Source organism: Ptiloglossa arizonensis, chromosome 7, assembly GCF_051014685.1.
Source record: "Ptiloglossa arizonensis isolate GNS036 chromosome 7, iyPtiAriz1_principal, whole genome shotgun sequence".
Taxonomy (NCBI): Eukaryota; Metazoa; Arthropoda; class Insecta; order Hymenoptera; family Colletidae; genus Ptiloglossa; species Ptiloglossa arizonensis.
Genome location: NC_135054.1, coordinates 9,849,264 through 9,867,262, shown reverse-complemented (window position 1 = coordinate 9,867,262; position 17,999 = coordinate 9,849,264). Strand labels below are relative to the sequence as shown.

Sequence of the window (17,999 nt, the reverse complement as noted above, 5' to 3'; positions counted from 1 at the left end):
AACGAATTTCCAGTTGGAAACTATCGGTATTTTGTCATACGTGTTGCTTAGGTTATTTTCGAGAGGCGAATTCTTCTCGGTTGCACCGTTCTCGTGGGACTATCAGTTTGCATATGGTCGGTGGCTATTGGAACCGATCATTGGTTCACCATTGAAACACCGGGTGAAGGAGGCTTACCTCTTGGGGATGCGGGCAAAGCTGGTAGAAGATTGATCTACAAACACATGGGTCTCTGGAGAGGATGTACTCATGGCATAGCACCGGAATCTGAAAATTCCACCAACATGGTACCTTACAGTAAGTGTAAATTATTTCTAAGGAAATGCACACGAAAGCCTTTAAAAATGACTTTTGGATTCGAATACTGCAATTTACTTTCACTTTTTCCGATGTTGAGTCAATTCGGTAGTGTAAAATTTAAAAAATTTTTTCTTTAACTCCGAAGGTTTGCTAGAATTCCAAGTTCATTTGAAGAAGAATAATGCATTTTTATTCCCTACAAATACGTTATTTTATCGTAATACGTTACATGCGAAAGATTTGCGAACAAGTAACAGATACGAAACAATAATATTGCAATACATTATCGTTGTAAGAATGAATCGACGCAGATATACACTATTGATTAGTGTACGATTAAAGGCTCGGATTGATCTTTATTCCACATTCGTTTCTTAAACTTATTTTCTGGAAAATAACCAAATTTTTATATTATGGAGAAATGGAAAAAGAGAAAGGGAATATTTTGAAGTTTCTACTTGCTTTTAATAACGAACGGTTCCTTAACATTTGTGCGAGACTAGAAGTTTGTGGTCGAAATAAAATTCTTTCTCATTATCGGTGAATACTTTCGATTAGACTATTTTAACTTATCTTAAATAACTTTAATTTTTGTTACTCGTAAAAGTAGAACTAATAATATATAAAATTTACGAGTAGTTGGTTTTTTATCATTTCTCTTCGGATGGATTAAACGACGTCCACGAATAATATTACGAGTCTCGTATTATTATTCGTTCGAGAACGTTTAAACTGAAGTAGACAGGAATGTCATCTTCCGTGAAACAATCAATTTGTGTCTGTTAAGAGTAACTTAAACTCGAGCAGCATAATCACAGACTGAAAACCGCAACGAAAATTGAATCAAAACATCCTAAGAGAACCGTCGCCGCCAACTATTTGCTTTGTAGCTGGCTCGAAAGTCTCTCGGCATGCTTTTCCAATAATTAAACACTCTACACGTGATTTACAGTCGGACGAGTCCGTGGCAGATGCAACATCGCACGCTGTTTAAAACGTCCGCTAAGAAATTTTACGTCTTCGTCAAATTAATCACTGAGAACTCCAACGGTACTAAATTAAAGTTTTACCAAATGTGCCGCGATACGCGATTCGTCCGCGCAAAAAGCTTGTGGCGTCGTTTCAAGAAGGGCGGGATCGTTGACCTATATAAATAATGGAGAAGGAGTACAGTCAAAGTTGCAAATATTGTTTCCGAGTGTTAGTGGCAGGAGAAAATCTTTTACCAAAAATATTTAGGATACTTCTGTCTCTATATACTCCAGAACTTGCTTGTAGGAATATATTTGTAGTTACTTCGGTACATTGTTTTGGCTTACGAAATAAATTTTAGATTATTTCTATTTAGGTTTCAGATTTTCTTTTTATATCACGTTCATAAATTTTTCTCTAGATATATATTACTATTGATATATAAAAAGTAAGAAATAGGAAAGTGTATTTACGAAATATGAATAATTAATTCTTCGATGCCATTGCATTTGTATGCACCAGGTTGTAATTTTATCCATGAAATGCATATTATGACTTTGTTTTTGATAGTTGTCATACTTAATGCTAATGCGTTTGATGCTATTGTCAATACAAATGTAATGTCTGAGATGTTTTCGATTTTTTAGATTCATCTCTGAATTTATTATGTTCCTTGTTGTGGTTTTTATAATATTTACAATGTGTACACGAGATGTTACTTCTCGGTCTTCAAAATGCAAGATTCTAGTGCATTGAAATTTATCGTTTTTAGAATCCTACGAGTATAACTTCGATTAAATAATGGTATTCGATAAACTTCCATTATTTATATTGTACATTCGTATGAATTATTTTTCATCTATTTTTACCCGTCCAACGCACTTTCCTCGCTCAAAGTGTTGAAGAAGATTCTACAGTTTTTGCTATAGATCCGTTCATAAGGCGATCATCTGTTAAACATCTGTCTTCGCGTTACGGTTACAAAATAAATATTCAACCCTCGGGTCTCTTGCGACCCAAACATACTCGCACTAAGGTTAATCATTCTGAATTCTGAATTTGTCTTATTCCTTTGGGACATAAATAGTCAGCTTCTCATTCGTGGAATTAATATTTCCAAATATTTCACTAATATTTTAAAACTGGGTTATAAAAAATTTTTAAAGAATATTAATAGAAAATTTCTCTTTGATAAAAGTTACGAGAAATTAGAAGATTCCTCGCGTCAAATTAAAATTCTTCAAGCGATAAAAGTCTAATAAGGTAAACTATGTTCCGAACAAAAATCTTGAGAAAATATACATATGTGCACAGGTACTGCTTGGACGTCAGAATGATTAATTGAATGAATTAATTGCTGTGATGCCTTCCTACGTTTCTCTCTTTACATCATTTACTTCGGATTAAACCCATACGCAAAACTTTATAACAGAGTTTGATTTATTAGATTCTTGGTTAAAGCTGAAACCATCTGGGCAAACAGATTTTCATCGAATCTGCCACCGAGAGATTTACCACGATATAATAAACTAAATGTAATTACAAACAACTCGTCTTGATACCTCATCTGTAACGTTTATTCGTACTTGAACATTTTCTTTATATATCGAACCGGCAGTCTATTTCTACTACTCTCTTTGTATCTCTTTGATCCTTTGTTTAAATACATTTGACCAAACACTGTGATCTATTATTCCTTTATGAATTTTTTCCTAAACCGAACTTTTTCAAATTCGCATTAGAGTAATTCTGATATATATATATATATATATATATATAATCAGTTTGACATTGTGCAGTTAATTAAGCAATGTCAGAATCCGCGTCTGCAGCTACACACTCACTTATACGTTGCATCCAGTGTTTCACACGTGTGCTTCATCATGCGCACGTCAGAGTTACTAAATTACACATCTGTAACGTCATCGTAGTACCCCTTATGCCTCTACGAGGACAGATCAACTGTGTTATGATATTTGCACCGTTAACCTTTCTGCAGATTAATTAACGAAATCTCTAGACCGAAACATATTCCAACGAAATGATATTGTTCTCTAATAACGAGATAAACATCGGATATCTATATTTAATATTTTAAAAGAGGAAACCATTGCGACGGTTGAAAATGAAAGCAACCTTTAAGAATATTTGGTGTTAATTTTGATACTTTTTCTAATAAATGTTTAATGTTTTCGAAATACACATTTCTTAGACTACTTCTTGTAGAAATTTCGTATAAAAATGTTAATTATATAACATAATAGGAACCTGTGTGAGAAGTCTTCAGAAATTTGTTGGAAACTTTTCACTGGATGTTCTGAAATAAGAAATCATTCAATTCTCTTAAACTTTAAGACAGTGACTTCAGTTGCACGTAGGGATTTGAAAAAATGATAATTTATTATAAAATGGTACTTTGAAGAAATGATCTCTAAAACGTGTGAAAAATTCAATATCTCTTTCAACACCACGCACGAACTAATTATTTAATCAAAAATTTCCCACGTGCAACTGAAAAGTATAGTATTAGAAACCACTATATACAACCGTACAAAATTTTAAGTAAATTGGATGAAAATTGAGTTATTCAGCCGCCCAGTTTAAAAAATTTCATTTTAAGAAAAACGTGTTTAAACAAATTATCTGTGAAATAACGTTGGAGTTTTTAAACGTAATAAAGGGTATCCATTCTAGGACCATGAAACCTATTCCTTGTAGAAAAATCATCGTCATTTCCTTCATTTATGACCAAGAGTCATGAATCGGTACTTCGTGTTTTCGTTTAGCAGCGGAGGGTGTCTTGTTTGTATCGTTATGCGTCTACCTGTGGTCCAATTTTAATATTGAGGACCTTCATTATTTGTAATAATCTTGAATGGTCGTCATTAACTTCGATTACGCTAAATAAGTTGCCAATTGGACCACTTTAGCTTCACCCAGTGTTGTTTTGGGGACAAATTTCCAAACGAGAGCATTGAAGTTCTCGTTATTGTTTTGAGTAAACCCATCTAAACATCTTGTTAAAAGCTCTTTCTTGGCCAAATCTTCATAAATGAGTGTAATGGCAGCGATTATGTTTTCCAACAATGGATTTTTATGATTGTAATTTCCTAACGTAGGTACCATTTACTTTCCCTTTCTGCCACGTGCAACGAGAATTCGTAACCTCTGGGAAATAATGATGTTTTGTCGATTTATTTGTTAAACTTTTATGATATAAAGTTGTCCATACTACTTTGTACGTGTCTTTTATGGAATTGACGTTTCTTAAGATTCATAGTAAGTTAATCTACCAAAATATTTCAAGTTCATAGTAAGTCAATTTACCTTTGCACCCAAGACTTTCATTACTCTTTTTACATTGACGAAGCTTTGCAACCATTTGTTTCTGAACATGACTGATGCATTCCTTTTTCTGTACATTTTGGTTACACGATTCTTATATTCCTTTACGTATCTTGTTACATCCATAGTTCGAACATTATTTTTTCTTAAACCACAAACATTAAAAGGAGATAAAGAAAGAAATTTCGATTTTTTCGATCCATTACAGAGGTTTTCCCCCTTAATGTTTAAACGATTTTCTGATATGGATCTTTTTAACTTCTTCAAGCCAAATTGATCCGATTATAATTTCACTTCAAAATGCCTTAGATGGTATAAACGCGCTGTTAATTTTTGTATTACATGCAAAATATATGTTCGTTTATTGATTCTATTTTCCGAACTCTCCTCTTCGTTACAGATTATAAAATCGACGATACTAAATTCACTTCATCGAAGAAATTCCCGGATTTCTGGCTGGAAAGGAGTGATACAACAGTTGTATTTTGTAATGATCTAAACATAACGTAAATTCATATCCTCAGCAATGTGATAATAATTTATATGAAGTATACTCGTGAGTCGGGCGAATATAAAATTAAACGATCGTTCGTTTTCTTGGAAATAGCGAATGGATTTTGCAGCCGTAAACTCGAAAATGATACCAGGGATTTAGTAACAAGATTTATTGTTCACATCGAGATTATGAAGTAGTCGTGGAATGTGCATGGGATTTATGACGACACTATTGTTACATACAAATATATGGAGCACGTATTTACTGTGCGAAAATAAAAATACGAATATCAATAAGAATGTTCCTATTTTCTAAAATCATTTAGTTTCATTTAGGTTTTGCACATTCATTTATCTATTTATTGTTGAGTGATTTATTAATTACAAATAATAAAAATTACGATACTACATTGTTAATGCATGTTTTTAAATATATAACGAAAAAGAAATAAAATGCACTGCACAACTTGTTCATTTCACAAGATATTATTAAACAAAACGAATCAAGGAAAGAACATTACAGAAACTGTTGGTGAAGTTATTGTAATGGTAATTTTTATTTTTTAATTCTACTTTACGTTGCCTGAATGTGTTTTCTTCAAGCTTTCAGCAGAATAAAAATTGTTTTCATTCTAGACACCAAAAGGACTTTGTCTCTTTTAATCCTCTTCCGCTATTCGCTTTCCCTTAACTTTGCTCATCTCGAAAACAGAGGGATAACAAGCATTTGTGATTAATTTATGCACTAAAGCTCGTACACATCGCTGTAGCATGCTACGACAAAATAAACGACGATCCAGGAATAAATGAAAACTTTCCGTATCGCCGTCTTTTGTTCTCCACCCTACTGGTCATGTTTTTTCTTCTTTTTACAGTCACTGTATTCTTTTTTTTGTCCCGAAGCTTATTAAGAAGATGCGCGAATTGTTCGAAACTCGAGGACATACATATGTATGCAGTTTGTGAAAAAAAACGACCAAACAAGCATAAGAATTCGTCGAGTATGATTTTAAAGAGAAAGTGGTAAATATCAGTATACTGTTTTTAAATGTATACAATACGTAACACATTGGTTCTATAATAATTTTAGCTGCAATTTACAAACAATGCGTAATTTTACACATTATCGACGTTATTATTTTAATTTCTCCTCAATTTTGTAGTTACCGAATATTGCATAATTCATTTTAACTGTGTTGTTTCGCTCAGTTATACGTTTGCATTTTTTTAGCTCACTATAGCCCAATATGACAAAGTATGAAATTTGGAAAATACGATAAGAAGCGTGTATTATTGTTGCTTATTATTCATAAAATAAAACGACACTTGGTCGTTGAATACACTGTTTAGAATGTATAATAATAATAACAATAACAACAACAATTATAATAATAACAATAATAAAATGAAATTAGGAAACGTATAAAGTAGTCAATATTACTTATTAAAATCACGGAATAACATTGAACAAACTGAGAAATAAAATAAAATAGATAACATTATTAGATACAATCGGGGTAATAATACTGAAACCTATATTTGCACTATGTTATGTTAGTTTTATTATCAAAATTCGAAAGGCAGAATTTATATCGTGCGCGTTTGTTTCTAATATTTCATACGCGTTAAAGGCTTCCTCGTTACGCGATAAATTTTTTCTAACCAAAATGTATGGGATTTACTAGAGACTGACCCAGTTCTTTTAAGAATATTCTTCTCTCGTGGAAAATGTTTTCCTTCTATATTTTCCCTTGTTATGGTCTTCTGCGTCGACGAAACAGTTTTAACGACCAAGACGTACTTTCGTCATTTAATTAGACTTGCACGGCCCGTATTGTATTATTTATTTGGGAATTATCGTTCAAATAATCGAAGTCCAATCCTTGTAATTCATAATCACTGTCATCGCTTGTAGAATTTTCTTTTTCATTCCCCATGTATTTCCCCAATTTCCTCAACGATGAACAATCGTTTCGCCATTATTGTTATATTTATAACTCGCAATAAACTCGTGATAAAAATAAATGCGTTTTATACGCTACAATGGAAATACGGTTCGATTATAAAAGTTTATCGATTAACGGTAGCGCAATGTTGCGATTCACAATTGTTTACACTGCGATTATAATAGTTGCAATTTGTTTCTACCAGAGTTTATACAAGTGCATACAAGGAAATGTTACATATATACAAATATTTATACATATATTATCTATATTCTTGTTTACAATGTATCGAACACTTTGTGGTCGTTCGAGTTTAGAGTTTGTTGTCCATTGAATTTGCAATTACACGAATCAACGTACGTGATTTGTACGGATTGTTCTCAATAACCAGGAAAGTGAGTTATCGTTTAAAAAAAAATTCGTTTGCAGTGGAAATGGGTAAAATATTGCGCAGTTAGAAATACCGATCGTAGCATTATTGTGTCTGAAACTATTTTTAAAGGCTTCGCGTGAAAGTAACATATCGTGACGCGAGACACGAATGAGGCGTTCCAGGCAAGAGAAGATAACGGGGATAAGAAAATGGTAAATGGAAGCTGCGAGAGGAATGGAGATAAATGAGGTGATTACGGTACACCGGAGATTTAACTTTCGTCGATTCGTGCATCACGCTTACGAGCAACGGTGAAGTGTACATCGATCGTACGTCGTTAAACATTTAATGCGATGTTGTTTTTCCAGAAGAGTGCAAGAATCAAGACATGTTCCCGACCGATATGCAGATCAAGCTAGATCCAGGATTAAATAGAACAGTCCTTAGTAAGTGAACAAAAACATCGTACATTAACAGACATAGGTAACACCTAGAACGATTTATCGACCGTAAAACACACTGTTCGTTCTTCTTTTGCAAACGTAGAATTGTATTAGGTGTGTGCAAAAGTTCGTCGGATTTTGCAACGTTTCGTTTTCCTTTGTCAATGGCAACTGAAAGATAATTAATCTTTTTCCGTTTTCTTACATTTAACGCAGTAATTTTACTTCGAGTTGAGAAAAATAGTAATTTTTAAAAATCATCGAACCATTCTCGGACTTTTTCGTTATTCTTGAAACCGTATAGTCAACAGACCATATTCGATCGATCCGAACAGATGAAATTCAGACGACACAATGTACACGAAGAATAACTTGGGTCAAGAATTTTTCATCACAGAACTAATAGTACTTCTATAGTCGTTGTAGCAACATGGAGGACGATTTTGCGTCGATGTTAAACTTTTCTGCAAGCTCGTAAGTCGTTTTTTGTGTATAGAAAATGGGTAACTTTGAATCATTGTAAAATAATAATTATCGTATCACAAAAATAAATTACTTTTACCAATATTTATGATCCGACAAATTTTTGCTTACATCTCACACTATTTTCTTTCACTTTTCTCTTTTTATCACGAAATTATACACTACCCTGTGCACCATTCGATAAAAGAATGTTCACGCTTTCGTGTCTACGCTCCACGCGCAAAATGTAACCTTTACAAAAGTTTTATCAGCCACATATAAAACGATAAATTATTAATCATGGAAACACGACGTAATTGTTTTCAGATTATTCGAGGACGCAGGTATCGTTCGCAATAATCAGCTTGTTTGTGATGATAATGGGCTTTTGTTTCTCGATTTACACGTTCCGCAATCCACGATACATGTTCAAACGACTGGCCGGTGGGATACATTTCATTAGCGGTAATTAATCGTAATATGAGTTTCCGATTAATACGATGCAACTAGGTTAATATTTTCCTTGTCTTCGATTTCGTTTCACGTTGTCTTTGCAACGGTCACGCTAACAGTTACTAGTTGTTCGATAAGTTTTGTCGTTCGATAAGTATTATACTTACTGAACAGTACTAGGTTGTTCAATAGGTTTTATTATTCGATACAACTTATTGAACAGTTCTAGGTTATTTAATAAGTTTTGTCATTCGATACAACTTATTGAACAGTAATAGGTTGTTCGATAAGTACTTATTGAACAGTACTAGGTTGTTCAATAAGTTTTATCGAACGACGAAACTGATTGAACAACCTATTATAACCGCGAACCTTTAGTCGCGTTTCTCCGACGTAGGAAACAAAGCTCGAATTCGCATAATCGATATTTCTGTCGCGTTTCAGCCGCTTGCAACATGGTGGTGATACAAGTGCTCCTGTCCTCGATCGAGTTCGAGAGCAAATACGTGTACGCTACGTTTCCAAGGGGCGCGTTCATGAGATACGATTTCTCCTTGATCCTGGCCTGGATCGTGTTCCTCTGCAACCTGCTGTCCGGATGCGCGTTCATGTTGTTCTCAAGGAAAAGGAAGAGGGACAAGGCACCGACGGAGGAGATCGCAATGGCCGACGAACCGACCATCATCGGTCGTTGATTCCCTCTCGTTTATGCGTTCTTTGTGTCGATAGAGACTCGCGTCGCAAGAGACTTGCGATCCAAGGAACACCTCGAGGATAAGAAAAGACATGTACGCGCGTATTTTACGTACGGGTTAACGCGACAATCGTTTATAGATTCGACCACTAAATGACGAACCAACGATCGTGAATCGTCGAACCTGTTGCGAATATACAAATCTCGAACGTGATCGATGGTCGATTATTTACGGGGGATGGATTATGCGATCGTTCGATGAGAAATTGGTCGACAGTGCACTTGCTTCGTTGTCTCTGTTCAACGAATACGTTAAATACGCGGAGGATGATCGATCGATCTTTTTTTGGGAAAGTTTCTATGCAAACGCTGTGATCTAAATGTCAGCCTTTGCACATATATTCGCGTATTTAAATATCTTTTAAGGTATTCAACGGATATACCGGTTCGCACGTCAGTGAGACCATACTAGTCATCGTGGATACAATGTATAATACCGTTCAACACTTATCGATACTTTCCTCTCTTATATCGCGAACCAGAATATCGAACTCTGGTTTCTTTACACGTTCTACGAACCAACGGGATACTCGAAAGTAATCGTAGACCGGATAGAACTTCGTATCCGTTAGACTCAGTGATCCCTGGTGGCTTTAAGATCGCAGTGTTCAATTTTTTATTAATACAGAAATAATTAAACATTAATAACGTGTCGAAGGTGCAGTAAGTTCCTCGTCGATGGCCGGCTCCGATTTCTAACGCAACTGGGCTGAAACGACACTTGTTCAGTATGATTTTTAATCGATTCGTAAACACGAGAATGCAATTACAGTTCGTAAATAAAAGGTGCACGTTGCCTATATTCAGCTCAAATCGATTGCCGATAATAATAAACCGGGAGTACACTGCACAAGTGTTTTAACTAACCGATATAATTGTGAGATATCGTATTTCTTACGAAATAATTAAAATACGAACCATCTCGTTGCTCCGTTATAGATCGTCGAAGGAAAAATGTCTGCGAGGGAAAACAATTCAAATTCACCGGATCAACGATAAATGCTATTTTTCTACCGTATCGGATTATTGAAATTTAGGATACTATCGATCGGGACCATTGAGCGTAAATCGAGGGATCTCGTTTCTTCTTTCCGCCGATGTAATACGGATTGATTTTACGAGAAATGAAAATTCCACGAGAAATTCTTAATAACAAAACGATGAGTTTTATATTCGAAACGATTCAATTTCATTGCCCAGGGAGATCAAATATTTTTATTCGCGGGAGTAGAATATCCCGGGAGAAACATTTGTCGCGTATTCATGGTTAATTGAGAAAACGAGATATACAACCGTATATTTTTTCACGCTACTCTATTATATAACGTAACTTTAAACGGCAAATAGTACCGTCGCTGGTAAAAAGTATCGTGTCGAACACTTTTGTTCGATCGCAAAACTTTTCACCGGTGGTTAAAGAACGTTGAGATTACCTGCCTCTCTTTAAGGTCATCGAGTTAGATAAATTACTATGTATATCTTTCATCTACGAGCATGAAATTTTAACGAAGCACGATTCAAGGGTTGTGCACGACACTCATATTTTGAAGTATGTTTCGATAGTCAGAGCAGATGTTACGCAATGTAATTGAACAAACTTTTCGTATTAGTATCGTGTGACTAGTCAATTGGTGTGCCAATATAGAGAGCAACACTACTAGGATACTAATTTATTGGACATAAAATTTCTATTTCTTTTTTAGTGTATCGCTAATTACTATTATTAATACGTATTTGAAAGTAAAATATATATCTTTTAACATCATTCCAAAGTTACGAATATATTTAGAGATATAATAAACGTCTATTTTTTTTTTTTTTTTTATTTTAAAATCACGAAAATGTTCGAGTATTGCTTACTCTTCCCATCGAAGAAATAAGTAATCAATTTTTTATTCCAAACGATAATTAATAACGAGATAATTTTTCGAAAGTTATTTCGAATAAATTATTTAAGGTAGAATTGATATTTTGGTGTATCGAAAATTGTTGTTTAGGTTATTATTTATTTATCGTTTCAAATGATAATCGATATTGTATTCCACTACTTGTAGGTAGGGTCGAGTGTAGAATCGACCTTCTCAATATTTAATGGTGTTGCTCTCTACGTTGGTACATTGTTCGTTGAATTTAAAAATTTCCTTGTTACTGTCGCTTCGGTACTTTTCGCGAATTATCCAATATCTATTCGAAAACATCAATTTTTTACGTTACAAAGTTTCGATAAAACTTTGAAAAATATCGAGAAGCTCGAAAGATATTCTCTACGCACCAGAGAAAAATTTATAAAGAAGGTGTGGCGTTTTGATTAATCACTGTGATCGGATAGTTTGCAGAATAACAATATTTATCTGTAAATAAATAATCGGACACAATCGTCGCTCGAATGAATCAAGTGTACTAACGACTATCATAGGTACATACTAGAGATACGAAAGAGAATCTATCTTTGATGTTTGACGTCGGCACCGTTTTCTACAAGAGAAAATAGAATCTAAGGGATAGAAATTTGGATTGATTAATGTCCGCGCCCTTCGCTCAGTGTCTCGTGTGTTGAGAAACAATTTCGGTGCGACAAGATTCAGGCGGAGATTCATTGTATTAATTAAGAAAGTAATGCACGTACAACTTCGATGCAACTCGACGTAGCTGCAATTTTAGGGGAACGAGATGAGAATTGCCCCAAGATTCGCAGAGAAACGTCTATATTACCATTTTCGTAATAGAATCAGAGAATTTTCAACGTTTTGACGACAACAATTAGTCGATTGTTAACGCGTTCCTATCGATTTACTTAACTTTCACGAAAGGCTACTTCATATCAGAATGTTCGATCTTTTTATCCCGAGAAGGTTCACGGATTTAACGATGCATTTAATCCCGATTGAATTCCCAAATCTTGAAAAACTATAGTTGGTTACACGAAGCAGACTCATCACGGAATGAGATACTATTTACGTAAAAATCTAAATCGGTCGAGAAAGCTCGAGAACCTTAACAGGATAAAATTGATTATTAATTAAGCCCAAGACTTTCATCGACCACGTTACTCCGGTCAACAATTGTACAATGTCTGTATAATTAAGGCGATTTCGTTCCCCCTGAAGGAAAGGGAGATCGACGAAAGATCGGTATCGCGAAGAATTATTTCGAATCATTCGAACATGTTTTCTTAATAATTACATCTACGATTCTAGTTGAAGTTACCGTGTTGTACGATATGTACATAATTGAGGAGATCCTGTTCCTTATAAAAGGGAATCGATAAACGGTCTTTTTTTCAGATCGTAAGTATTTCGCGTTAATTTAAAAATGAATATTTAAATCGTCATTTAACACGATTCTCCGCGTCTATAATTCTAGTCAAAGTTAGCACGATAATCAGTTTTACAATGTCTACATAACGAAACAGATTTTAATCTCGATTTTTTCCACGAGAAAGTATTTCGTAACAAAGTATTCGACTAACGAACATTATTATCACTCGCATCTACTGTTCTATGCAAAGATTATCGCACGTTCATCGGTTACACGATATTCGCACAATTAAGGCAATTTTAGTCCCTCTGAATGGGAATTGTCCAAAGATCTTTTTCTAGTCGTACGAATAACCGATCGAGCTCTTAAGAATGAGACCGGAGCGAGTTGGCTTTTCCCAGATTTTGCAAAACTTGATCGCTTAAAATATATCCACTCGACGTAAAGTGTAAGAATATACGAATGATTCGATTTTCCATCTCTCTTTGCTCGCCCCGTTTTCATTTTTCAGAGTTCGTTCGGACGATGTCTATATAATCGTGGTGATTTTTAATCCCTCGACAAGGGAAATTTAACCATGTCCAAAGACACTATTTCATGTTCCGTTAAGAACTTAAACGCGAATAGTAATTATTTACAAATACTCTATCCCGTTGAAGATAATGTTACGTACAAATTTATAATCGCAGGAGGTTTCGATTTTCCGACACCGCGAAAATCGAAATTTTCTCGACGATGGACATTTTCTGTTTGTTTATTTATTACGAACTCGTGTCCAAGGATATACAAGGAAATATTACATACATACGTGTCAGTTTGAGGAAGAACAAATATTTATATACATATATATATATATATATGTGTGTGTGTGTGTATATATATATAAATATATATATATACATGTATATATATATATACATGATTTATATTCTCGTTTACAATGCATTGAACACTTTGTGGTTGTTTGAGTTTCGAGTTTGTTATCCATTGAATTTGCAATTACACGAATCAACGTTCGTTGATCGAAACGATGTTTGTTTTTTTTATTCCTTGAAAGGATAAAAAGAAAATATAACGTCTTCGTGTACATCATTAGCATTTTGTAACAATGTTTTCCATTAACTGAATACAATACACGATTCCATAGAATAAAAATATTTTTTAAATTGGTATATTCTGCTAAAAATAATTAGAATGTCTGTTCGAACGAGGTACGTAGAGTGCTTCGAAACCTACTCGCACTATGAGATTCGCCGATTACTATGCGCGGTGCAATTTAACGTAGCATTCAACACCGAAGACAGCCACGATAAGAATATGAAAAATTTTCATTTCACGGCCGCGTCTATTAACGGACTCGTATCGAAAGAAATTCTATTTCACGGTTGGTCTGTACGCTTTAATAATATAACTCGAAAGTTTGCAATATTTTAAGGTATCGTTAAACTTTCGCGAAAGAATTATTATATTGTTTGGCGAACGATTGTTTTAAAAACGACTCACACGGGGATGTCTCGTCAAAAGTTCCTTCGCCTTTTGCTTGTTAAATATAAGCGGTTGCCCACACGTTCTGATAAAAGACATACATACGCATATACTTTATACACGTGTACAACAACATGAGAATGATTGTAATTGTTCTTTTCCATGACCGAAATAATAAAGCGTATTCATGTATACCAAACGAATCTAGGATACTTTCGACCGAAATTTTCGATTTTTCATTTAATTCGACGATCTATTAATTTTTCCAATTTATGCATACAATTTTATTTACGTTCGATTTTAAAATATGAATCGTATGCGATATACGACGATAATTTCCGCAATCGTATCGTTCACGCGTGAAAAAATTATTACGAATTTTTTATTACAAAGAGGAGGTTCGTTTCAAACGTTTCTTTCATTTGCAGAGACCAGCGGCATTTATCTGGAATGGAAGAATTATTTAACACTAGATTTAACAATCAGTTCAAATAACTAGTTCCGACTGTTTTTATAAATAAATTCTCAGCCTGAGATCGATACACCTGTGGTGGAAGAATAGGTTTTCTGTTACTTCACGATTCGATTTTGTACGTTCTGTTTTATTTGGATCGAAGAATCCATCACACCTGTCCCTCGACTTCGTTTTTGAATTATAATCAAGGTGTCTTCGTGAAGAATTATGGGTTCTCTTATAAGGAGTTATATCCGTGGATGTGACCGGTAACGTATTTAAGATACCTCTGTAGTATGCGTTATTTTTATTCGCACGAAAGAGCAATTCTCGTTCGAATCGACTAAATAGATCATCGATCTAACATGTTCGCGAAGAAGGTACCGAAGAGGAGCTTTCGATCACGAATTGTTGCACGAGTGAGGATAGTGTCCTCGTCGGTCGATTCTTTTTCGAGATTACATTGGTACAAGTAGTTTTTCCCAACAGCCGCGACTGCTTTCTTTTACAGACGCTTCCTTCAGACTTTTACAGGCTAAGTTTACCCTTAGTTAAACCATCGAAGATGATTAAAATTTGAATCTGCATCGGGACTTAGCGCATGGACCAAGCACACAATGGAATATTTTCTTTGTATACGACAGATAAAGTATTTATACAGCTTTATAGATGTCAGGCGCAGCAGGCTGAATAAAACATTGTCTAGCCTACATATGCTGAAGTATTCTAAAGTTAAACTATATTTGATACTTATATTTGATCACTTCCAGAAAATGACGTCATTTCTGAGAATTTCAAGAATCGACGGGATACGAATACCTCCTTGCACATCATATTCTCCTGGTACCAAAGTCCCAAAATCGAACAATTTCGAAAATTTTTGCCAGATTATCAAAGTTTGGTATCAAAAGGACACCACAGCCAAGAAAGTGGCTTAATAACAATCGTGAAAATGAACAAACATTCACTAAAACAGTTCGCCTTCGCAGATTTCGCAATATTTTGATGTTTATTTATCATAATTAACAACAATCGTCGTAGGACCATAGTTTAAACAAATATTAACTATGTCCTAGTATAAATAACGACTTGAAATTCATCAATTTCTTGAAATATTCGTTAGATCGAACAAAGACAATCGCAGTAACCGTGCGATAAAATAAACAAATATTTCTCTTCATATCGAAATTATAGTTTGTATGCCGGGATATATGTTCTGAACGCTCAGTGACACACATATGTTACACGACAATGAAGTGAGTTGCCATCTATTGGAGAATAGGTAAACTACACTTAAGGTGTGAAAACACCTGGCGGAGAAACGCTCAAGTTTGTCGAGAAATTGTTCTGACTTTCATCAATAGATGGCTCCACAAGCATTATCTACCGACATTACAGATAAGTATCTCCTTTCGAATGATATTCCCTACCGTGCGATGAAATAAATAAATATTTCTCTACATATCCAAATTATTGTTTGTATGCATGCAAATATATTTTAAACGTGCACCTCCACACATTTGCGTCGTGGTAATAACACGAGTTACCATCTATTGCAGAACGGGATAAACTATACTTAAGGTACGAAAACTCTATGTGGTAAACGTGCATGTTTGTCGAAGAATTGTTCTGACTTTCATCAATAAATGGCTCGACAAGCATTCTCAACCGACGTTACAGACAAGTATCTCCTTTCGAATGATATTCCCTACCGTACGATAAAATAAATGAATATTTCTCTTCATATCGAAATTATAGTTTGTTTGCCAGCATATATGTTCTGAACGCTCAGTGACACACATATGTCACACGGCACTCATGTGAGTTGCCATCTACTGGAGAATTGGTAAACTACACTAAAGGTGTGAAAACACCTGGCGGAGAAACGCTCAAGTTTGTCGAGGAATTGTTCTAAATTTTATCAATAGATAGCACCACGAGCATAAATTTACCGACATTAAAGATAAGTAATTCCATTCGTATGATATTCCCTTCCGTGCGATAAAATAAATAAATATTTCTCTACATATCGAATTATTGTTTGTATGCATGCAAATATATTCGGAACGCGCAATTCCAAACATTTGTAACGTGGTAATTATATGGGTTGCCGTCCCTTGGAGAACATATTTGTTAATTTTCGCGATTGTTACTAACATTTATGCATGTTCCCAATATTAATCGAACAATTTGTATCTTATTTATCCATTATAAATGATTATACTTATAGAAATTAATTTTCATCGAGATTCAAAGTAAGAACTCCTTTAGTAAAGTTTCAAAGCATGAAAAGTAATAATTATCTATTTAGTGCAATAGTTTAACATTTATTTAATTCTCATAATTTAGACAATACGCGTAGAAGTTGTATTTTTTACTGAAACGTGCTGAATTTCGATTAATCGCTTTTCTATATAGAAAAATCATCGTGATAAACACTTGTGAGTCGATAATCGATATGTGTAGCCTGGATTTTGAGGTATCAAAGATTTTTTTAAATGTATAAAGGAAGGATAGAATGCAGAGAAATTTCATTACGCTGATTTCGTTTAACTTTACATTTATTCGAAAGATGATACGAAACTTTGTACAGAAATATTTATTTATTTTATTGCACGGTAGGGAATACCATACAAATGGAATTACTTATCTGTAATGTCGGTAAATTATGCTCGTGGCGCTCTCTATTGGTGGAAATAAGAACAATTCCTCAACAAACTTGAGCGTTTCTCCGCCAGGTGTTTTCACACCTTAAGTGTAGTTTACCTATTCACCAGTAGATGGCAACTCACTTCATCGCCGTGTGACATATGTGTGCCACTGAGCGTTCGGAATATATATGCACAAATACAAACTATTTTTTCGATATGTAGAGAAATATTCATTTATTTTATCGCATGGTTACTTCGATTGTCTTTGTTCGATCTAACAAATATTTCCAGAAAGTAATGACTTTCAAGCCATTATTTATACTAGAACATTGTTAATAATTGTTTAATCTACGGTCCCACGACGATTGTTAATAAATATGATAAATAAACATTAAGAAATTACGAAATCTGCGAAGGCGAACGGTTTCGGTGAATGTTTGTTCATTTCCGCGATTGTTACTAACATTTACGCTGGTTTCCAATATTAATCGAACAATGTGCATCGTATTTATGCATTAAAAATGATTGATTCGCCTATAGCAATTGATTTTGATCGAACTTCAAAGTAAAGAGATGTGTCTTAAAGTTTTAAAACATGGAAAGTAAT

At 34.3% G+C, this 17,999-nt stretch overlaps 1 protein-coding gene across 4 annotated transcripts in view; it reads left to right on the top strand.

Moving 5' to 3' along the window:
• LOC143149104 (transmembrane protein 114) overlaps positions 1-16,310 on the top strand; it is a 42,698-nt gene extending 26,388 nt beyond the window's left edge. For all 4 annotated transcript variants that reach the window (XM_076316186.1, XM_076316185.1, XM_076316184.1 and 1 more), the window contains 4 exons: positions 52-298; positions 7,801-7,878; positions 8,665-8,802; positions 9,235-16,310. In XM_076316186.1, coding sequence (XP_076172301.1) covers positions 52-298; positions 7,801-7,878; positions 8,665-8,802; positions 9,235-9,485 — 714 coding nt within the window. In that variant the 3' untranslated portion in view covers positions 9,486-16,310. The remainder of the gene's footprint in view (positions 1-51; positions 299-7,800; positions 7,879-8,664; positions 8,803-9,234) is intronic.
• Positions 16,311-17,999: the final 1,689 nt, after the last annotated feature.